A 22,323-nucleotide genomic window follows, 5' to 3' on the forward strand; every position below is an offset into this window, starting at 1 on the left:
CCACCTCCACCCTCCAGTTAGATGTGGGGCCACTGCCGGCTCCCAACACTTCAGTGGGGGGTGAATTTTTTGGGGAAACCCTCCTTGCAGCCAGGGTCCCCCAGGCACTGCTCCTTCCCCAGCCCCAGCAGTGAGGCTCCTGCCTTCCCCGCTGTACAGGAGGGTGCAGAGCCCCGGAAGGCTGAGACTTGCCCCAAGGCCATGGCTTGTGCCACAGCCCAGTTTAGGGAGCTCCCAGCTCGTGTGCCGTGGCACAGGGGTGCCAGCCCTTCGTGGCTCTGCTCAGCTCCCCACCCCAAGCAGCATGTCCAGGCAGGAGCTGCAGCAGCCGTTCCCCTCCGCCAGCAGAGAAGCAGCCAGACACCAGCGTACAGGAAATAGGAGAAACCTTTATTTTGTTACAAAAGTAAAAGGCATAAATAGATGGTGAATCCTACTGGGCTCTACACTGGGCTGGGGCAGGCAGCTCCCAGCCTGGCTGGGGCTTGCAGCCACCCGTCAAGGTGCTGCAGAGTTTGAATCCCTTCTCCTAGAGCCAGAGCCATGGTCAGATGAAATGGGAAGGGGGGAGCTGGCTGGGTAAACTCTGGAGGGGAGAGTTCCCCAGCCCATGGACATGGCTCGGAATGGGGCTGGTGGGGCTGAGTGTGTGATGCCGCTGGCTCGGCTGTAAACGCTCTGGCACGAAGCCTGCTCAGTTCAGAAGCCCGCAGGGATGGTAACCGCTATCTTCCAGCATCTACGGGAGGGGAGACACCGTCACTGGGGGTAAAGCTGGTGGTTACAGGGAGCCGCTGGCCTTGGCACGGTGGCACGAGTCCATCCAGCAGCAGGAGCTCCAGTTATTGCACTCGGCTGTATGGCTTTGAGCTGCGGACCCACGGCATGGCCGGAGCGGGCTTGGAAAAGCTTCATTCCCTTGTGCATGGCCCCGTTCCCCCCTCTCTTGTGGCGGGAGGGAGGAAGGCGCAGCCCTGGCAAGCAGAGGCACTCGTGGTGGTCATGGCTGTAGTCTCGGGTGCTGCTCACAGTGTCCTGGCTCCCCACGGGACGCCCCATGAGAGGTGCAGGGCTGCGGGCTGCCAGGGCTCTTGATGCTGGATCAGTGTGAGGAAGAGGAGAAGGGAGGAAGAGAAAGAGAGGGTTAGTGCCAGAAATACACACATGAGGAGCAGGAGGGAGTAGAGCGGAGGAGCCAGTCTCAGTGGCAGAAAGGGGAGACAGTCAGGATGGAGAACACTGGTGGCCACAGGCAGGGAGAATGGGACTGCAGGAGCCTGTGGGGGGCTGTAGGGAGGGAGAGGGGCAGTGCTCAGCCCACAGGTGAAGCAGGGCTTCATCACAATGTGCTTTGAAGGAACTTACCACGGAATGGAAGAGGAACCTGGTGCTGCAGCGAGGAAAACAGGGAAAGGGAGGGATTGCCTGAACCCCAGCATGGCTCAGAGCTGGGATTAGAAATGTGTTCCAGGCTCCTACTCCTCTGTCCAGCCTCGTAACACTAAATCTCTGCATCAGGTGGGGGCTTCCTCCAATCCATCACAGCTCCACCGAGCACACACCGCCTCCATGTGCCACCCAGCACGCCCTGAGCTTCATCAACCCTCAGCCACAGCGTTTCCCAAGCCCCACCATGCACACAGCTCGTCCCAAACCCAACACGAGGCTGGGTGACACCATCCCTCTCCTCTCGCCAAGGCTGAGGCCAACCCCTCTGCCATTGCAGCCCTGCACCAGGACAGCACAACCCAGAGCTCGGTGTCCCTCCCGCCGCTGGGATGCCCATGGGGTGGTGGTGGGATGGACACGGCACATGGATGTCTACACAACCGGAGGGTGATGGAGCTGGTCATGCAGTGATGAGATGGGTGGCTCGAGTGGATGATGGAGAAGAAAGCGCTTTCTTACCAGCTAACCCTCAAAGCAGGGCTAACGTCCGAGGAGGGGGCAAGTCCCGTCAGGCTGTGCAGGAAATGGCAAAGTCCTGGCAGGCATCCTCCTGGGGGAGACACCAGAGATAATGCACCTCAACACCCTCTGGTATAGCCAGAGCAGGCTGGGTGAGATACAGGGATCTTGGATCGCAGATCCCAAGCGAGGTGGGTTGGGAAAAGGAGACGGCTTCTGCAGGAATGGGAGCACGAGTGGACGAGACCCTGCCCGGAGACATGGGACAGAAAAATCCCTTCACTCCAGCAAGAGGCACGGCAGCACCATTGCTGCTGAGCATTGCTGAGCACCCCTCACAGCCCCATCCTGCAGGAGGCTGTAAGAGCTTCCAGGCAGGGCCTGGGCCTAATAAAGAGTCCAACTGCCACCTGATGGCTGTTCAAGGCTCAGACATCTGCCCTCTCCTGTCTTAAAGGAAGAAAATAATCATTCAAGCAATTAACTCTTTAAAAATATACTTTTATTGAGTAACAAAGGAAACTGGTTTAAATAAAACCAGGAAGGAGCCTGGCCCCGGGTAGCACCACCCGCACTGTCCTCACTCCCCAGCACCAGGCCAGCATCCTCCCCTGCCCCTCAGAGGTGGCGTCAAGGCTCCTCGAAGGCAGGGACAAGCCCCGCTGGGGACATCCCTGGGGATGGAAGGGCCTCTCTGGATGCAACGTGGGCAACATGCCCATGGGATGGCACAGCAGCACCAAGAGCCTCCCTGGACAGCGAGGGCCATCCACTGGGATCCAGCAGGAATTCAGCAGCCACCACCTCAGTGGAGGGGAAGGTAGAGCTGGTGGCCACAGCAAAACAGCACCAAGATCTCCTTGCAGCCAGCCAGAAATGTGAGGCCAGGGGAACCTTGGGCCTCTGCTGTGCCCCAAAGCTGCAACACACGACGCTGGTGAATTTGGGGGGGGGGGGGAGGTCAGAAATGTGCTGCCTCTGCCTGAGGTTGAAATAGCCACGTGTGACCCATGGAAAGCTGAGCAGGCAGCTGGGTGCTGCAGCCTCTGCCCTGGTGCTAACATGCACAACGCTACCTGCACCGAGTAGAAAATGTTCTACATAGAAAAAAACCCTACAAATTGTGCAAAAATATCCAGCAGCTTTTAATAACATGATTCAAGTATCGCTCACAAGGTCTGTGATTCCCCCCTGCAAGCTGAGGTTCCCACATCTCCCAGCTGTAGCCTTGCCAAGCAGCATCTCATGATGAGAGCCACAGAACACTGCGTGTTTCTTCCTCCCCGTTAAAAGGAGACTCATCTGAACTTGTGTCCTGGCTGCAAAACGTTGTCTCACTGACTGGCAGGGTCGAAACACAACGTGTTCTTCAGCACTCTCTCAGTGACCAGCCAGAAAACATGATGAAGAGCAGGCGGGACACCCAGCTAGCTTCCATGTGTGCTGGGAGCCAGAGTCCTCCCACCTCAACAGCCCCAACTTACCAAGACACAGCAGCTTCTGGGAAAGAAAAGCTGCTCCAGAAGTGGCCGAGGGGAGAACCTGGTCACTGGGAGACACAGCAGCCCTTCCACGTTGGCACAGGGGAGCAGGACACGGATATAACAGGGATACGAGGGAATTTACACCTCCACCATCCCAAAAGATGAGGCGTGACAGCCCAGTGGGAATCATTTCCCTGTCCCCACCTCATTCCTTGAGGCAGGAAACGCAGTGACCCCCTGAAGCAGACACTCAAGGCTCAGAGGTCTGGGAGCTCCCCAGACCTATCTGCTTCCCAGGTGCAGCAGGGACCCCCCTGCTTTCTGCACAGGTCCTGCATGCTGCTGGGCAGTGTCAGTCCAAGGTCCAGAGAGGCCACATCACAGTGAAACAAATACACCAAAAATAATAAATAACTCTTAAAAAAAAAGGCAACATATGGCTCGAGTGAGTCTCTGGCAGCTCTGTGGCACAGGGCTTCCCGCCTGAGGCCGGGGAGATGGTAAGAGGGGAAGGTACTGGTTGGAGCAAGGTGCAGGCGCAGCAGGCACTGGGCTACACCGCAGCACGGTTAGGGAATGCCTCCTACCATGCTGGTGTCAGTTTTGGCTCCAAAGGATGGGATTTCACTCTTAGGACTGGACGGGGTCCCGATATCTGGCTGGATAAATCCTCTTCTGTCTATCAAACTGGAAAACAGAAAGGGAAGGTTGCCAGGGAGAGGAGTTAAGGAAATTCAGACTCCACAAAGACTCAGAAGCCCCAGGGAGGGCTGTCCTTGTGGGAACTGCTAACCAAAGTGTCGCTGGATAACACAGCTTCCTGGCCATTACACAAACCACAGACTTATCACACAAGCCACCAAACAGCCTTGAAGCAGTTACAGCTTTGGGTCACCACAAACCCAAGTGGGAAATGGCAAAGGGAAAACAACATGAATGAGAAAAGAATCGGAGTAAAACACTATTCTCCCCATGACCTCCCAGCAAAGAGCCTGGCTCCCTGAATCCACAGACTTCCCATCTCTGAATGGCAACATTGAGGCACCTCTGAATCCAACAAAAAGATTGGGGGCACTTCAGAGAGCAGAGCCAGATATAAGTATAAAGCACTTTGACTGTAGCTGCACAGCCTCAGACACCCTCCCCTGCTGCTGTGTTACACTGAGCTGGCACCTCCGAGATGCTCCATGTAAATCCAAATTAGATCCACCCACTAAACTGGTCCCAAGGATCCCCACATGCCCCAGGACAGGCTGAGGGCTCTAAGTCAGTGTGCAGGCCCTCAGCTCCTGCAGCACAGCACAAGGGACACGGGCCTGACTCTGCCCAATTGCACCCTCTTGTGACAAAGCAGCGATAATCCTGTGCTGCAGGTACCCGTGTGTCAGGCCCAAAGCTTCCCAACATCTGCACACCTTTGCCTGCTGTTTAACATCGGTTCTGGTTAAGCCACAGGTAAGAATTTGGGAGGATGCTGCTAAGCATTTCAGGTAATCTAAGTGTTGGTAAAGGCCAGGGTCCCTGCGCAGCCTGGTGGGGATCCCTGCCGGCTGCCTGGCAGGAGGAAAACCATGTGCTAAGAAGTGCTGCCACTCCTGGCATTTACCATCTGCTGCCGTTACTCTCCCCTTATTGAACCACAGGATGTGTCTTATCTGTGAGCCCCATAAAACAATTACAGTGACCCGAACTCACCAAGCTCAAACACAGGAGAAGCAACAGTATCTCCTGCTTACACATGTCTCCAGCCTTTCTCTGCAGAGGCTGGGAAACTCCTTCCTCCTCTTCCTCAGAGTAGATGTGTTTGTGCTGTCACAGTCCCCCCTGAATCGTGATGAATCTGTCCTTCCCAAGGCCTCTCTCACAGAGCAGGGTGCAATTCCCAACGCGATGAAGGGCAAAGGCTCTTACCTGGGATGGAATGGTCCACACAGCACCGCACAGCAGTTTGTGAGGATACTTTTATGGCTGTAGGGATTGGCAAACTCTGAGCCCCTCTTATTTGACCAGGACCCTTTGATCTGAAAGAGAAGGGATACCCGCAGATTAAGGTAGGAAAGATGAGACAGCAGATGATTAGAGGATAATGGACTTGCTCAAGAGGTGGAAGAGGTTTGTCTTACTGCAAACATCCTCCCTTCTAACAAGCAGGACAGCTGCAGAAAGGCAGCCAGAGGAGACAGCAATATGCTGCTCCTGCCTCTGCCAAGGTTCAACCTTGCAGCTAGAAAGCTCCAAAGCTGTGCCCTCCCCGTGCTGCAGGGCACCTTTTCAGTGTCACCATCTGCAACACCAGCCTCCTCCTCTTCCTCCCCCCCAGTTCTCTCCTAGGCTGAAAGCTCACGAGAGCAGGGCTCTGCTGGGCTCCTCAGGCTGAACAAACAGCAAGGGGATCCCCAGGCCACGCTGCAATGGGAAGAAACAATCTCATCTGTCCCCACCCTGAGCATCTGCCACTGGGACTCTTGATTTCGAAACCCCGGTCACATCAAGCACAGGCAGAGGGGGGTGGGCAGATGCTGTACCTGGCGCCAGGCCCCTGCCTGCAGTGAACCATTTACCACCACATTTCCTCCTTTTGTTTTTACTTCCTCTCCCCGGTTGCAGCATCAGGCTGGCAACGTGGGCAACGCAGGCAGAGAGGCAACGGGCCACGTGCTTCAGAGCTGGTGCTCTCAGCACTGGGGTGCAGCCTCCATTAACTTCACCCTCACGTGCTTGTGCAGCCCTGCCAACACCTCTGAATGTGGCAGAAGGGTGGAGAGGAAAGGGGAAAAAGTCAAAAAGGGATGCAAAGATGCCTTCTGCAGTGCTGGGAGCTTCCAGCTGGTACTGCTGGTCCAGGTACTTCTGGGTGAATTTTGATTCAAGGACCAGACAGATCCTGCTTTTCTGTACAATCTGCCCTGCTCAGGGTGCTCATTTGGTCCTTGGAGTCTGCAGGCACCCCAGACTTTAAGGTAAATCTCATGTCTGGAGGTGCCTGCACATTATTTGCCTACTAGACATGAGGAACTGATAGAGACAAAGGGACTTGCCCAGGCTCTCAGAGGAAACCTGTGGTTATGCAGGATGCTGAATTAAGCTCACCCATGTCCCAAGCCAACACCCAAATGAATCTCTGGGGCCAGCCTACCTTTTTTCATCTCAGAACTCCCTATTTTAAATCAGGCCACATACAGACTGGAAAAAACCACACACGTGACCTTTCGAACAGTGTGACCACCACAGCCTGACACTGCCAAGCAACACGTGTGGCACGGTCCCCTGCTGCTGCGTGCTGCTTTGCCCTTAACGCTTTGGGCGCGGACTGTTTGCTTTGCAGTGGATTATCACAGGCAACACAGGCAGCATGCCCCATCGAGATACTGCACTGAGGCAGGCAGCCAAGGAGCCCCTGGAAACCTCACCTCTGCTCTAGGAAGGACCAGGGCTGGCCCTGCAGAAGGACAAGCATCCAGGTACTTACATCTTCGTTTGTCGTCAGGTTGGAGGCAACTAAATAAGTGTGAAAACCTGAGAGGCCCAAAATAGACCAGACTGAGAAAAAGCAAATCACCAGCTCCAGCACAGTGAAACAAGAGTCAAGGAAGTCTCAGGGAACAAAACCATCCTGCAAGGAGAGGCAGAGGACTCTTTTGGGAGGTGTGGGCTGCGATCACACACACCGGGCCAAGAGAACATCCCAGCAAGGTTCCCATTCCCTGTGCCATTCTGCAGGCATCCACCAAGGCATGGCCTGCTCCAGCTGCTTCCCTTTCCATGTAGAATTGCAAACTCGGAAGCAACTTTGCCACCCACCCCAAGGCCCTGATGGTGAGCTAAAGGTCTTCCCCATTTGGCAATGCTATCAGCATACAGATGAAGAGGTGTCTGCCTGCCCCAACCAGGTAGGGAGGGGACTAAATTAAGTTGTAGGAAGTACATCAGGATGACCCCACAAAGAGCTCAGTGCATCCCCCGTTACATGATCAGTGCTGCTGCACCAGTGCTCTACAGTCTGAGCAGCTGATGGCATCAGAAGGATATCTTGCAGGTGTTGTCTTCAGAGTGGTGAGGAATCCATCTCTCTGAGAGCCTGCAAAGCAAAACGGGACAAGGAACAACATCCCATCAGGCAGCCTTGCACCTCCAGCCAACACATCACTCCTGAGCATGCAGCCACCCTGCTGTGGGCTGTATGGATCTGCCTGAGAAACCTCTGCAGTTTGGAACTGCAGAAATGGCAATGCACAGACACAGCTCCAGATGTGGGGCTGACGGGCAAGTCACCTTCCTGGTTCACTCAACCTCCCAGGTTAAGAGCAGATGCACCCAGCAACTCATTTGTTCTGGAGGGGATAACCCAGTCACAAGCTCTCAAGGTCCCTCGGCAGTGAAGTGCAGGGTGGGTTTGAGGTTCTCTGCAGTCTGAGACCCCAGTTATTCAGGCCACCTGCACCAAAAAGCCTCACCTAAACCAACCAGACCCTTCCCACACTCTGTCCAAGAGGAACAGGGACCCAGTTCCTGAACTGTTCCAGGAACAGTGCTGCCTCAAGTCACTCGTGGCCAGGAGCATGGCACACAGTACTGCTGGTACCCGTGGTACTTACGCAGGGTGAGGTGGGTGACGACACAAGCGAAGATGAAGGCTGTCAGGAAGGAGAGGGAGAGGATGAAGGCATAGAAGTAGCGATAGTTGCGCTTCCCCACGCAGTTGCCCACCCAGGGGCAGTGGTGATCGAACCTCTCTGGAACAAAGGGACATGGTGAGAAACTCCTGTCACCTTGCAGGAACACAGCAAACTCTGCTGAGCCTCTGAAACTCCCCATCCCTGGCAGTGTCCAAGGTCAGACTGGCCAGAGCTTTGGGTGACATGGGCTAGCGTGAGGTGTCCCTGGCTATGGCAGGGGTTGGAACTGGATGATCTTAAGGTCCTTTCCAATCCAAACCATTCTGTGATTCTATGAAAACCAGAGGCTATAAATTGAGCTTCCACCCACCACCCTGAGACCAGAACCTCCCTGGTTAGCAGGAAGTTTCAAAGAACACTGCTTCCTCCTCACATGCCCTTTTAATCATCAAAGGCCAAACCTTTCCTCTCACCAAACCCTACATAAATACAAGCCTTGTAACTGGTAACATCTACCATTACTAAAACTCACAGGGAACAGGGAAAGTGCAGCAGTTTTTCCAGTACCTACAGCACCGGGTGCTGCTCCCTCTCTGCCCATCAGCTTCCCCTGCCTTCTGCAGGGCACAAAACCATTTTCAAAGTTACAAAGATATGCCTCTAAACCCACAGAAACTGCCTGGGAAGCCAGGGCAGGTGCAGTGTAGCTGGAAACACTCCCCATGACATTGCCTTCTAATGAAACGGCTGCATTTCAGACTAACTGTTCTGCATGGGACAGCAGAGCAAACAAAGCCCGTGGCACCTAAAGCAGGCACATGCCTGCTCCCCTCCTCTTCAAACACTGCCTCAGCCACGGCTGCTCTCCAGTGCAAGGAGGAGCCACAGCCACCCGTGGCTGTGCTCAAACACAGGACACTTGGAAACTCCCAAACTACTCCCAAACCAGAACCTTGGAGTCCTGCAATTGCTCCTCAGGCTGCCCTGGAAGACAGCGTAAAACAGCCTCTGCATCCATATGACACACAACCAGGAGCAATTGCACAAGGGGTGAAGTCTCTGGGCATGTCCCTAAACCACATGGCACCCTGCTGCCAGTTCAAGTTGCTCCAGTGCAGTCAGACAGTGCTGGGAGCCCCCCTGCAGCTGCCCCACGCCTGCATGGAGCCATCAGAGGCTTTTCTTCGGGTCTTTGTTCATTCTCTCCTGCCCCACCACAATCAGAGAGGATCCAGAAGAGCTCAACCAGCATCTCTGGTGGTGCCTCTACCAGCCTGGTGACAGCAAGGCCACACACAACAAGAAGCCAGCAGCAAACCTCGTGTTTGGTGGAGGCATCAGCTGCATTTCACAGTGCATCCTCCTGGATAGAGGGAAAGCAGAGACACGGATTCTCGGACATGCTGCCCCCTTGCCCTGAGCCACTGCACTGGTGTTGCTTTCATTTTAAACGGGAAGAAGAAAGACTACTCAGTATCTAATCCTTTATAAGAAGCAAAAGCAAGCTGTCCAGGAACATAAAACATTGCTCCCCCAAGAGACATCAGCACCTTTCTGGGCTTACCAACACAGTTGTCACAGACGCTGCAGTGAGAGGTGCGCGGAGGGCGGAACATTTTGCAGGTGTAGCAGTACTTGAGCTTCACCACGTACTTGTTTATGACCACTTCCATGGTGCGGGCGGGCGGGCGGTACGTGGAGGTGCCCATGCTGTCTGCAGGGGCAGGGAGGGACAGTCAAAGCAGTGCAGGTGAAACCCAAGCCCTCAAACACCACCCACCAGGCAGGGTAAGGGCTTGGCATCTCTTGATTTTAAGCAGAAGCTAAGAGGCAGCTCAGCCTACAGGGTTTGTTGCAGGGTAGGCAGCCAGAAACTCCAGTCAGCTCCTCGCAGCATTATTTATGTCCTTTCCTTGTCTGTTCAATAGCAGGGATGCTGCGAGGAAGTAATATCTGCCCAATGCTTCGAGAACATAATAAATAGTGAGCATCAAAGCAGCAGTGCCCAGTAACATCAACTCATCTCTGCGTGTCTAACGGATCACAAGGAGGCAACATAATCTGTTAACACACACATGGCTCCTCCTCTGCTGCAAGCACCCAGGTTACAGGAATCAGGGCAACCTCAGCAGAAGCCTCCCCTGCCACCACCAGCACACAACTTGCCAACCCACAGTTGGAGCCAGCAGCTCGAGAGACTCATTTCCATCGCCACGGGGGAGGACAGTGAGCAGGTCTCGAGTGCTCCAGGCAGCCTGCACTGAAATTTGACATCTGTGTGTTAGTAGCACAAGAGGATTCCTCCTCTGAAGTTCCAACTTGAGGATTTTTAGGGACACAGCACATGTGTGTGCTGGCACTTCATTATTCACTGGGGACTGGCAGTTGGAGGCACTTTCTCTGCTCGGCTGAAGTGTGATGTGGAAAACCTCTGTACCACACTTACAATGCTGGAGGTTATTCCTTTATTTTAGTCACTCTTAGAAGAGCCCTTTTCCAACTCCGAGGAAGTCTTTGCAAATAGAGATGTAACAGTGAGCGTTAAAAGGATAAGAAGTGGATTATATGAACAGTAACAGCTGGCACATCAGGCAGCATCTGCAGCCAGATTACTGCTTCAAGCACTTATAAATAGAAACATGGATCACCACTCTGAGGAGATTTTAAACCCATTCTTTTAGTCAGCTGTAGAATTACTGCCTCGCAACTGTCTTCAGCGGGGCACATTCAAGCTGTCTCACATTAGCTTTGCTAAAACATTTGATACTACGGGTCACACCAACAAGGTCCACAGATGCTGGATGCAAACACCTTCCTGGCCACCACCAAAGCAGCGTGATGCTGCGGTTTGCAGATGGGGACAAACATTAGCATACTGTTAGAAACCAGCACAATGAAGACGACCTTGCAGCACAGCAGGCTCAATGGCAAATCATAATCTTAAGAAGCATTCATGCTTAAATTAATTATCCCACGTCCTCAGCACTGGTGTTTTGCAGGGGGAGGTACAGGGGCAGATTCCTCTCAGGTTGGACAACGTTCAAAGGAACTGCTGCCCACCCAGGTGTTGTCCTGAGGGCAGGAATAGGCACAACCATAAGCTGTTGTCCAGGGATTTGCGTGGGAAAGCGATGGGGCTGAACAGAAACAAACCCCACTCTGCTTCTCTGCAGATCCTCTCTCTGTAGCACGGCAGGCAGTGCTTCAGGAGCTTGGTGCACCTCTCTTACCAGGACTCCTAAGACACTGTCAAGCCTCACTATTTGATACTCTGGCCTCTTCTCCCCAGAGAAGAAGGCCTCCTGGACAACAGGTCAGGAGCCAAGGCTCAAGAAAGGAGACTCACCAAGCCCAAAATACACGTGCACACACAGGCATGCACTGAGCAGACAGAAGAGAAGGAACAGGAGTCTCACCGATCCGCTTTTCCAGGTCTGCAGCCTCACTTGGGGTGGCTCTGGGCAGGATACCTGGGTCTCTGAAGCTGGTCTGCAGCAGGCAGCTGATGACAAAGAAGAAGAGGACGGCTGCAATGATGGGGATGGCCAGGGTGAGGTGAGTGGCAAGGAAGGGGCAGCTGGTGAAAAAACAGAAAACAAATAAAAGTCAGCTGGAACACTGCACACCATAAGCTATCACGGGGTAGTGGGCTGAAGCAGTGCTGCTTTGGGGAGACCTCTGGTACAACAAGAGCCAGCCCAGAAAGCACGAGTGGCACTGGGAAGACAGGGTCTTCACAGTACAAGCCCCTGCACACAACCTCTTTGCCCTTCACGAGTCCCAGGATCAAAAACCTGACCCGAAGCCTGGTCACCTTCTACACCAGCAGCATCAAGAACACATGGAGAAACACCCCATGCTAAACAGAGATCAAAATCAGCAAGAACACGATCCCATCTGGTCCAACACGTGAAGCTGAGAGGGAACTTGGCTTCGATGCAGCACAGCTCTGCTGTCTCTGGATGACTCGCGTGCCCTTCGTGCTGTGCCAGATGTTCGGATGAGGGCACCTTCCAGCACTGACGCTGCTGTGACAAGCCACCAGGCATCTAAGCAGACAATGCCTGCTCCTGGGCTTGCTTTACCATGAGCTGGGGCTGGTTTCCCACAGATGGGGCCTGGCAGGATCACGCTCTGCATCAGGGCAGCTCCGTTACTCACAGCACGACAGGGGAAGGCAGCAGAGGAACACAATTCTTCACATGGCAAGTGCTGGAGACCCATCCTATCCCCAGCTCTGCAGAGGGATTTGCTATTATAAGCACTGATAAGTACCCAGTGGAGCACTGACAGGCAAGCTGCTTGAGCCCTGGTGCCTGCGGGCAGTGCTAAGGCTCAATAATGCTGCGAAGCAGTTTGAGAGGATTAAGCAACTTTTGTTTCAACTCCCAGGCTCTGCTGTCCAGAACAAAGCAGCTACCAAGCAACAAAACCCCTTCAGCCCGAGACCAACGCTGCTGCCGAGCCCCTTGGTCGTCTCCCTGATGGAATTACAGAAAGGTCTCTGGAATGAGGGATGTGAGCTTGCTGCCACCCCATCCTGGGAGAACCTCTAGAGCCCATTTTCCCCTGTCAGGCAACAAGAATTCACATAAAACCCATGAAGTGTAGATGCAGGCAAGATATATTTGCTATATACATCCAGCAAACTGTACCCCATGCAATAGAAGCAAACTGCTAAAATAACAACTCGGAAAGCCCCAGGGCATCTTCAACCAAGAAAGAGCGACTAGGCACGAAGGGAGGGGACAGCAGATGTCCTCTGCTTGGCCCCATACAAAGCAGCTACTGTGCTAGTGCTGCCCATTAGTTTCAGATGCAGCAGAGAGACCTGTCAAAGGGGCACAGATGACACTGAGAAAAGAGTTTTCGCATTGGGATGCCATTACTGCCTCCCACAGCTGCCTGCTCCTTTCAGCTCATCTGACTTCTCAGAACCTCTAATCCGATCAAATACCTTCATCTCCCCACCAGCAGGCTTGGGCAGCTTTACCCTGCGACTCACAGGGATAACGCTGTGATCTGAAGGCAGGGATGACCCCCCCGCTTCGTTCAGTGGCAGGAAAACCAAGCTCCCTTCCCTCCCGAGACAGGGACAGACGCAGGACAGCAGAAGCCCTCAGAGGTGTCAATAATCAGCTGTGCTCCTTCCCTTTCTCCTCCAGGCATCATAGGACTTAACCGGGTGCTCCTGGCTCTCCCCTCCCTTAGGGTGCAGGAGCAGGGAGCTTCCCCAAGCCAGCTTTCCAAAGGGAAAAGGGGAGATGCTCCCTCTTCCCCAGACACTGTTGCAGGTCCAGTGCAGACCCTCCAGGTGGGATCCCAAAGGATTTCACCATTCATGGAGCACCTTTAACAGAAACACTATTCCTGCTGCCTCTATGGACAAAGTCAACCAGCGCAGGGGTGCAGTTCTGGACCAGTTCTCTCCTCGGTAGCAGGAGGGGAGACTGGGATGTGTATTTAGATACTGGGGGGGCCATCCTGGGAGGATGTTAAACCTCTTCCCAGGGACTGGCTGAGGGGCCGCCGCTGCCCCACATAAACACAGCTGGGGACAGGCAGAGGGGAAGCGGTGCCTGCCTGAAAGTGGGTCTGGGGGCTGCTCAGAGGGGAACGGCTGGGGGGGGATAAAGGAGGGATAAGGGATGAATAGTGGGGCTCGCCGAGGGAAGCGCCTCCCCCAGCCCACCTCCCCATGCCCCAGGGAACGGGTATGATGGCCCCGAACCCACGGCTCCCCCCAGCAGCAGCGGGCTTAAAGGAGCTGCTCGGACACCGCAGCGGGGACCGACCCGAGGGACAGAGCCCTGCGGCTGCACCCAGCGGGGACCCCCGCAGAGGGCGGGGAGAGCCCCAGGGCGGTGCCCGGAGCCCCCGGCCCGGCATCGCGGACTCACTCGAAGGCGAAGAAGAGGCCGCTGGTGGCGAGGATGAGGCCGAGGGTGAGGGCGAAGACTCCGCTGTGCCGCGCCAGCATGAGGCGGCCGCCGCAGTAGAAGCGGTTGCGGCCCGGGAACACCTCCCACTTCCGCCGGGGCCGCCGGGCCGCACCGGGCCGCTCCGTGCCGGCGGGTGGCGGAGGCGGGGAGGCGGCCGTGGCCGGTGCCGGTGCCGTGGCCCCGGGCGGGATCTGCCGGTACTCGCAGTCCTTCATGGCGCCGGCCCGGCCCCGCCGCCCGCCCGGGACGAGCCCGCCCCGCGTCGCCCCGCACCGCCCCCTGCCGGCCGCGCCGCCCCGCCGGAGCAGCATCGTCCCGGGAATACCGGGAACACCGGGAATCCCGGGGTGGGGGGGAGCGGGGAGACACCACCCGTCCGGCCGACTGCACGGGCTCAGCGGGACCGGCGTGTGCCCGGACACCGGCTGCCGGCCCCGCGGGAACGGCCGTAGCTGCCTGCTCCGTGTCCCAGCACCGCGGTTCCCGCTTGGAGCAGGGGAAAATGCCTTGGAAGAGAAGGAACTGGAGAGGCCCGAGCAGCTCCTGCAAGGCAGCAGGATGCTCCCTGCCATGAAGGGCGCATCCCAGAGGTTTCCCCATGGATGGGAATCTGATGGACACAGATCCTTGCCATAAATAGTTGCTCAATGGCAGTATTTCCCCTGGAAGACAGGAACTAGGACACATTCCCTGTTCCAGGAATGCTGGCTCTCAGTACTGACAGCAGAGAGAGGGGTGGGATGCTGCAGCATCACAGCAAAGAGAATGTGCCCATTTGGGACACAGCGACGGCTCTGCACGCACCTACTGAGGAGTAATGCCTTTGTAACCGAGACTACAGCATCACTACACCTACATCAGGCTTTCTAGAACAAGTGGGTTTCAATTGTGACCAGTGCTGCTGCCCCGCAACCAGCCTGCACCAACGCACCCCGCGCTACGTCCACGGCAAGAAGTTGCAGTGCAGAACCAGCCCCAGCAGCCAGTAGGACAGGAAGAATCCGAGGATGCATCTGCTGAGCGGGGTGATGGATCTGCAGTTCAGCAGCAGCCTCACAACAGGGTTCTCACAGGAACCGGGAGATTTACCCAGAAGAGATTCCTCATAGCGAGGTGCAGAGGTTTGATCATCAGTCCCTTCACTCCAGAGTAAAGGTTCGTATTCCTGAAGGAGGTGAGCAGAGAACCAGCACAGGATGGGAGAGGAGGAGTAGAGGAACCGGGTCAGCACCTGAGAACAGGCAGAGCAGAAATCACATCAGTGGAGGTCTCTGCCTGTGACCTGGCACCGAGGCATGGCAGGAGCCACCGATCTGCCTCAGACTGCTGACAAAGGGGGCTGAAATACTCATGGGGTGGGGATTTACCACACCGAAATCAAACACCTCTCAGCTCAACCTGCTTTAAGTACGACAACGTTTGTGTAAGCAGTCAAATGGTCCCCAGGGTTTAGACTCATTGTCACTCCCTGCTCTACAGCTCAGAGCAGGGGCTGCAGCTTCAGGGGAGACTTGAACCTCACTCTTAACTGCTTTTTCACTCGAACCCCCAACCTTTAGTGCCACTAGCAGTGTCCTAAAGACTGCCAAACACTTCATAGGGACTGGTGACAGGTTCTTGCTCTTTTCATTGCCATTCATTAAGCTCAGCCCAATGTAATGAGCCTTGTCCTCCAGCAGTGGCCTGGACACGTCAAATGCCACCCAACACCAGCTGGACCCTTCGATCCCCATTCCAGTGTCCTCACGACACTGAGGACCTGGCAAGCTTTCCTTGGGAACTCTCTCGCTTTGGAAACTCCGTGTGCAGGCAGCTCCTAAAGAGGAAAGGCAAAGCTTTTGGTTTGCATTGCCCTGCGCTGCCCTGCAGCTGGGACAACCTTGGGCTGTGACTGTGGCTGCTGCAGCCCCCCTGGTACATTCCCCTTGAGAAATCAGCCCTTTCTGTTGCTACAAACATCCTACCTGCACATGCATGCAGAAGAACCCAAATGCCAGCAGGACCGTGGCATGGACCACATAGACGAAGACAGCAGGGCAGCAGAATCCAGCTCTTGGTTTACCCTCCTCTTCACTCTTTCTTCTCTCTAGACCAAGAGCTAGGCAGTGCCGCGGGTTTGCAATCATGTAGGTGCAGGCAGCCCATGAGCCCAGAAGCGTGACAGGCAAAGCAAGCAAGAAATTTGGTATCTGTCTGAGTTCAAAATACCTTAGAAAGCCAACATTCCAGTAAGTGTCTTGAATATAGGAATAGACCACAGGGACCTGCTGCGAGCACCAAGGGGGTTTCACCCCATTTGGGGCTGCCAGACAATAGCCTTTGTCCAGAGCCAGCTGGACCAGTGGCTTAGGAACAGTCTGCTCCAGGCTGGTTCCAGGACCACAGAACCTCACGTAGGCATAATACTGAAATAAAGCAAAAGGTAGGAAAATCCCAGCACACATGAGAACCAGCGAAGATGCCACGCTGAAGAGTTGCTTCCACAACTGAGGGACCTTCCTTATTGCCCCCGAACCCACCTGGAGCTGGAGGGCAAAGCATTTACTGCAGGAGTAGAGAAAGAAGCCAGCATTAACAAGCCCGTTGGCACGCACCCCAGCCGCAAGGGAGAAGAGCAGTCCACTGAGCCAGCTCTGCCCCTTCTCCAGTTGCCACATGGCACTGAATGCCAGGAAGGCAAACATGCTCTCTGAGTAAGCAGCTGCCATAAACACATTGGCAGGGCTGACTGAAAAGAGGATGGCAGCGAGGAAAGCCACCCTGCGACACCGCAGCACGACGCAGCCCAGCTGATACAGGGCAGCGGCTGCCAGGACAGAGAAGAGGGAGTTCAGCAGCACAGCCGAGAGCAGCAGGCGGCTCCGCACACACAGCAGCCACTGCAGGGGCCACAGAGCCCCCTCGGCCACGGCTCGCAGGCTCAGGGGGTACAGTGGGAAGAAGGCACAGTTGTGTTCGTACAGGTAACCGTGCTCGGCGATGAAGAGGAAGTGCTCCGCGTCCCAGCGCGACAGCCCTCCCAGCAGCTGCTCCACCAGCACATCCCACAGGCCAGGCTGGGACAGGCGAGGCGGGGAGAAGGCGTCTGCAGCGTGATCTGGGATCAGGAGGTTGAAGAGAGCCTGGAAAAAGAAGAGAGGATTGAAGTCCAGCACAGACCCGACCGAGAGCACCGAGCAGGAGGACTCCTGTGCTTCAAAGAAGGGGAAAGGAGCAGCACAGAAGCCAGGCTGAGGGGCTCCGTGTTAAGGATACCTGTGAAAAGGTGCAAACACAATCTTTTGGGGCATTTACGTCTGACCTGAATAAAGCTCTGGAACATACCCAGCATGAATCCCCACGGAAATGGACAGGGAAAGCTGCTCAACCCCATGCTCAGGCACATCTAACTGCATACGTGCACTCCAGGTACCTCTGTAGCACTGGGGAGCCTCCTGTTCTACTGCATTTGGCATTATTGTCCCAGCTGATGTACAAGGGAGAGGAGACACAACTAGAGAAAAAGATTTTCCCAGAGCAAACTGATGCAGACAAACAGGAGATGATTACCAGTCCCCTGCTCTAGTCTCTAGATGCCCATCACCTCTGCAGCTTGGTGTTTGCCTTCTGGAGCTGAGGAAGCAGAATGCACACATACTGCCTCCAGGAGCTTGTGGTGCTGGCCATGTTTTAAAAGGTGAGAGAAAACCCCAGAGAGTTCCTGAGCTAGGAAGCATGGAACTTAATGCATTGTAACGTAGTGCCAAAGGAAAATATGCTTCAAAACCCCCAAACCCCCACAAACCTCAGATGGTCAATTCTCTATCTTAACTACATGTAGATTGGGATGAGTCTCCTGCAATGAGTTCAGCATTGGCAGAGGAAAAAGGCCACTCTGAACAAATTGGGACTAAAAGACATACAAAGGCGCTGGTTTACCATGAAGCACACATCTGGTCTAACCAGGGCTCTGGCATTGTAACACGGACTCTTTCCTCTCAGCTGATGGTTCCACTCAGTCCTACCCTGTGGTGACTGGGGCTGCCACAACGTGCCAGCTGGCTGGGAGCCCTGCTGCTGCTGACCAGCTTTTGTAGAACCAGCAAACAATTTGGGTTGGAAGAGACCTTAAAGCTCCTCCAGTTCCAACCCCTGCCATGGGCAGGGACACCTTCCACTAGAGCAGGTTGCTCCAAGCCCCTGTGTCCAACCTGGCCTTGAACACTGCCAGGGATGGGGCAGCCACAGCTTCTCTGGGCACGCTGTGCCAGCGCCTCAGCACCCTCACAGGGAAGAGCTTCTGCCTCAGAGCTCATCTCAATCTCCCCTCTGGCAGGTTAAAGCCATCTTTCTCAGGCTGATGCTGTTTCAGGAGGGCCACGGCTGCAGCCTGACTCTGCCGGCTGTCTCGGTACACACAGGTAGGAGGGATGGAGCAAGCAACCAAGCTCTCCCATGCTCAGAGAAGGATGCCTCTGGCAGTGAGACTTACAAGGAACTCACAGGAGGAGATTATTGTTCCTTTTCTGTGGATAAACAGAGACTTCAGCCTCTTGTGCTGCCAAACCAGCCTCTTGCAACAGCAGCATGAAAACAAGTTACATGGACATAATTTTACTTAACAGCAACCTGCCCCTGTGGATGCAGCTGGTCTGTGGGTTCTCCACAGGAGAAGATGATTTCCCAACCAAGCAGAACCAGGCAGCTCAAAGCACACTGAAAAGAGAAGCCTGGGAGCAGCAAACGATGGATGTCACAGCAGCTTTGTTTTGGGAACAGGAGACTTGCCTGCAGCACAAGTGTCAGGGCTCTGCAGCGCACCGCAAACCACACGACCTCCTGGAGGTGGGGGTCTGTCCTGCTCACCACCTCCATCCTGAGCTCTGAAGTTGCCTCAGTAGGTCACTGGTGCCATGGGAATGCTCCCTCTGCGTTTGGAAACCTGAATTGATAAACAGAGGACAGACACAGAAAGGTATTTCAGCCATGTTAGTAAGTTATGTGCCTTTTTTTACTATCAGGGACTTCAAAGAGCTGCAAATCTATATAAACAAGTCACTTATGAAGGGAATCACAGATCTGGGAGATGATGCAGAAGAGCTCTTTGATACTGTTCCTATTAACAAAACCCAACCCTGACTTCTTAACCTTGGCCAGGATGCAGAGGGAGAGGTTATAACATGACTCTCAGCCCATTTCTTACAGGCCAGTGTAAATCCCAGACACAGACAGGCCTCCTCATCAGCTGAAACACCAGCACCTCACGCCAGGACCCTGCCAAGTGTCTACACACACGTTCAAGCTCCAGTGTGCTGAATGGGATTTAAACCTGGGCTTCTGCTGGGGCTTTTCTTTGGAATAGAGACAGAATTCAAACACGGACTCTGAGCATAACATCTGTGTAAGCAGCTGCTGACTGGGCGATGCCAGACACGCTCTCACCTCCCTCCTGCTCCCTGCCCTGTGTTTGCCCTGGGAAGCCAAGGACAGCTTTATCCAGCTGCCTCCACAGCACTAACACCACAAGTTCCATCGGAGCAAGGCTGAGGTGCTTCTCCCCAGCCCTTCCATTCATCATCATCAGCATCTCCAGGACGTGACACTCGCACCACTCCACCCTCAACATTCCAGTACTTTGGCAGGGGTCCTGGACTCTGGGGTGAGGGCATCTGCCTATTGAGCAAATCACGTGTGCTCAGGCAGCTCTTGTCCACTTCTTCCCTGCAAACCTCACCTGCAAGATTTAAAATGCTTTGCGGAGTCTCCCTGCTTTCATTTATGTGTATTCTGGATTGATGTCATGGGACCAGCTCTGAAAGCGACTGGCCCAGCGCCACGGAAGGCAGTATCTGTTTGCAGCTCTTTAAGATAACACATTTCTTCCGTTAGTTCCCCAGCCACCAACTGCTTTTCAGTTTGAGAAACAGAAGACCCACATCTCGCTGGGTTCCAATGACACCACATCCTGCACTATCTCCCACCTGCCATCTTTCTGATCCAGCGCTTTACAACGCATAAAGATCTCCAAACAAATCACTTGATGATCCAAAACCACCCCGAGCTTTTCCTATTACCATTTTACCACTGAAGGAAAAAATCCCCAGCAGGTTAAAAACTGCATGAGAGAGCAGAAAGCAAATCATCGGCAAAGCTAAACCCAACATCTAAACACGTTTGTTTGTAGTTGTAGTCCCTAACCACAGGATTGTGCTTCCTATTTAGCCACATACAAAAGCCTGGGGTTTGCTCATGTTCTCCTCTCGCTCCAGAGCATCCACAGCTACAGACAAAGCAACTGGTGGGAGGCACGTTCTCCTGAATCACGGAGCTGCAATGTTATTTTAAGAGAGGGGATACCTCAGCCCAGCTGTAAATTCTATTAAAGCACATTCACAGCTGCAAAGCCTATTGAAGCACAGCAGCGAAAATTGTCCCAGCGCTTGAAATACTTGTTAAAGAGCAGAGAGAGAGAAGCCTCCTCGCGTGGATGTGCCAAGGAGGCTCAAAGCAACCAGCTTTAAAAAGCCCGTTCCTGTCACGACGCAGCGCACCTTGTAACGGCACGTGGGGAAGGCTACAGCGAGCTGCAGCCCCCAGTCAGCCTTCTGCTGGAAAGCAGTGCCAGAGCTGGAATGCCTCTATCCCAGGAAGTGCTGCCTGAAGGAGCACCTGCATGAGCGGGGAAAGGACACGAAAAGGCAAAAGTGGGTTAAAAAGGTGCAAAGTCTTCGTTAAAGGTGTCTTTGTGTTCTGCGTTCCCCTTCGGTCCCGGGTGAGAATTGCGTTTTGCTCGCTCTGGAAACCCCGCTAAAAGAAAGGATGCGGATCCCAAGGGAATAGACGCTGGGTAAATGATGTAAACGGGATCAGGAATTCGGCAGGGTCTGTAAGGCGCACTGGAGGCCGCTGGCCAGCCGGTGGCAGCAGGCACTCGCCGCAGCGGCGTTTCCTCCCTCCGCACACGCTGGGGCACAGGATTCCTGCCGGGAAAGCTACAGGAACACTCAGAGCACGACGGTTTGGGCACCTCTCGGTACTTCTCCAACCTGCTGTAGAGTCAAGAGACGCTCCAGTCGCATCTGTAAACCTGTTCTGACCACGATGCCACGGAAACACGGCTGAACTTTGGGAATCGCATTCCCCCAGCGCTTGTTTCGGGGGATCTAGGGCTGGAGGCTGCAGCCCCAGCGCTGCTTCACCCACATCCAAAGAGGGGCAGTTCCCCCCCGTCCACCTTTGACATGTGTGTGAGCAACAGCGATGCTGGATCAAAGCCACGATGTGTGTGGAGCCGCTGTGGGAGCCGGCTCAGGCCCATGTATGAACACGCATCGCAGCCGCTTCCCTGCGTGTTCCCACCTCCCGCCCGGGCCATCACACGCCGCAACGGCACAAACCCCGCTCAGGCGAGCTCCGGGTGCGGCGGCGCCGGGGACCCGAGCTCCGTCCTTCCAACGGGACGAAGCCGGTGACCGGCGTTTAACCGGACGGACTGAACCCGCCCGCTCCCTCCCCTTGCTGCGGGGACGAGCCGAGCCGGCACCGCGCGGCCTCCCGCGGCGGCCGAAGCGCTCCACGTGCGGAGACGAGGGGATGTGCGTGTGTTCAGGGGCCGGTACCGGACCCGCTGCCCCACACACCGGGGTGGGGGGGCACCGTTCCCCGCGGGACCCCCCGGGGCCGTGGTTCTATGAACCGGGGTCCCGGGGGGGGGTTCGGGGGGGGGCGGTGCCTTTGGGGGGTGGGGTGGGGGAAGCCCCGCCCCTTCCCTCCCTCCCTCCCCCCCCCCCCCCGCCCCCACCTGAGCGCCCCGCGCGCGGCTCCCGCGCCGGCTCCATCCCACCGCCCGCTTCCGGCCCCGCCCCTTCCGCGTCACGTGGCGGCCGGTAGCTCTCGTGTGTGTGTGATGGGACGGGGAGGGCGGCGCCATCTTTGTTAAGGGTCCTGTGAGGGTGCTGAGGCGCTGGCACAGGGTGCCCAGAGAAGCTGTGGCTGCCCCATCCCTGGCAGTGTTCAAGGCCAGGTTGGACACAGGGGCTTGGAGCAACCTGCTCTAGTGGAAGGTGTCCCTGCCCGTGGCAGGGGGTTGGAACTGGATGAGCTTTAAGGTCCCTTCCAACACAAACCACTCTGTGATGCCACGGTCCCGCTGCAGAGGCGGGACGAGGTGTTAGAGCTGGAGAGGCACCAACACAAACGTCTGCAGCGCAGTCACACGAGCCTCATGCCAGAACGCATTAAGCAACACATCACATAACAATAGGCTGGTAATAAGCACGTGTTATTATATTAATTACTTACTCTTACACGAGGGTGGGCAGGTTTCCCTCAGGATCTCGTCCACGGGGTGATGGAGGTGGCAGATGTTGCTCTCACCCCAAGCACATGGCGCTG

General features: G+C 55.2%; 2 protein-coding genes across 6 annotated transcripts; both read right to left on the minus strand.

The window, feature by feature from the left end:
* Window positions 1-369: 369 nt before the first annotated feature.
* ZDHHC18 (zinc finger DHHC-type palmitoyltransferase 18) lies at window positions 370-14,216 on the minus strand. Of its 3 annotated transcripts, none has more exons than XM_030505208.1 (10): window positions 13,909-14,216; window positions 11,425-11,585; window positions 9,573-9,722; window positions 7,988-8,125; window positions 7,422-7,470; window positions 6,862-6,964; window positions 5,304-5,413; window positions 3,980-4,079; window positions 1,909-1,999; window positions 370-1,097 (listed from the first exon to the last, which is right to left on the minus strand). In XM_030505208.1, the coding sequence occupies exons 1-9, from the start codon at window positions 14,163-14,165 to the stop codon at window positions 1,958-1,960; spliced, it is 1,110 nt and encodes a 369-aa protein (XP_030361068.1). In that variant the 5' UTR covers window positions 14,166-14,216; the 3' UTR covers window positions 370-1,097; window positions 1,909-1,957. The 3 variants fall into 3 exon arrangements, with proteins under 3 accessions (XP_030361068.1, XP_030361070.1, XP_030361069.1); XM_030505210.1 differs by having other exon boundaries at window positions 11,425-11,510; window positions 13,909-14,167; XM_030505209.1 differs by lacking the exons at window positions 370-1,097; window positions 1,909-1,999 and having other exon boundaries at window positions 3,030-4,079.
* Window positions 14,217-14,758: 542 nt separating this feature from the next.
* PIGV (phosphatidylinositol glycan anchor biosynthesis class V) lies at window positions 14,759-21,795 on the minus strand. Of its 3 annotated transcripts, none has more exons than XM_030505205.1 (5): window positions 21,731-21,795; window positions 20,481-20,598; window positions 18,718-18,871; window positions 15,915-17,072; window positions 14,759-15,181 (listed from the first exon to the last, which is right to left on the minus strand). In XM_030505205.1, the coding sequence occupies exons 3-5, from the start codon at window positions 18,802-18,804 to the stop codon at window positions 14,888-14,890; spliced, it is 1,539 nt and encodes a 512-aa protein (XP_030361065.1). In that variant the 5' UTR covers window positions 18,805-18,871; window positions 20,481-20,598; window positions 21,731-21,795; the 3' UTR covers window positions 14,759-14,887. The 3 variants fall into 3 exon arrangements, with proteins under 3 accessions (XP_030361065.1, XP_030361067.1, XP_030361066.1); XM_030505207.1 differs by having other exon boundaries at window positions 18,796-18,871; window positions 21,731-21,792; XM_030505206.1 differs by lacking the exon at window positions 21,731-21,795 and having other exon boundaries at window positions 20,481-21,327.
* Window positions 21,796-22,323: the final 528 nt, after the last annotated feature.

This window comes from Strigops habroptila, chromosome 12 (genome assembly GCF_004027225.2).
Source record: "Strigops habroptila isolate Jane chromosome 12, bStrHab1.2.pri, whole genome shotgun sequence".
Classification (NCBI taxonomy): domain Eukaryota; kingdom Metazoa; phylum Chordata; class Aves; order Psittaciformes; family Psittacidae; genus Strigops; species Strigops habroptila.

Coding starts and splice junctions, on each gene's coding strand:
- ZDHHC18 (XM_030505208.1), bottom strand. CDS start 14,165: ATGAAGGACTGCGAGTACCGGCAGATCCCGCCCGGGGCCACGGCACCG. Junction 9,723..11,424: donor AGACCTGGAAAAGCGGATCG/GTGAGACTCCTG, acceptor CTGCCCCTGCAG/ACAGCATGGGCACCTCCACG. Junction 7,471..7,987: donor CGTCACCCACCTCACCCTGC/GTAAGTACCACG, acceptor TTTGCTTTGCAG/GCTCTCAGAGAGATGGATTC.
- PIGV (XM_030505205.1), bottom strand. CDS start 18,804: ATGGAGGTGGTGAGCAGGACAGACCCCCACCTCCAGGAGGTCGTGTGG. Junction 17,073..18,717: donor CCCTGACACTTGTGCTGCAG/GCAAGTCTCCTG, acceptor TTCTTTTTCCAG/GCTCTCTTCAACCTCCTGAT. Junction 15,182..15,914: donor TCTTCTGCATGCATGTGCAG/GTAGGATGTTTG, acceptor GCCTGTTCTCAG/GTGCTGACCCGGTTCCTCTA.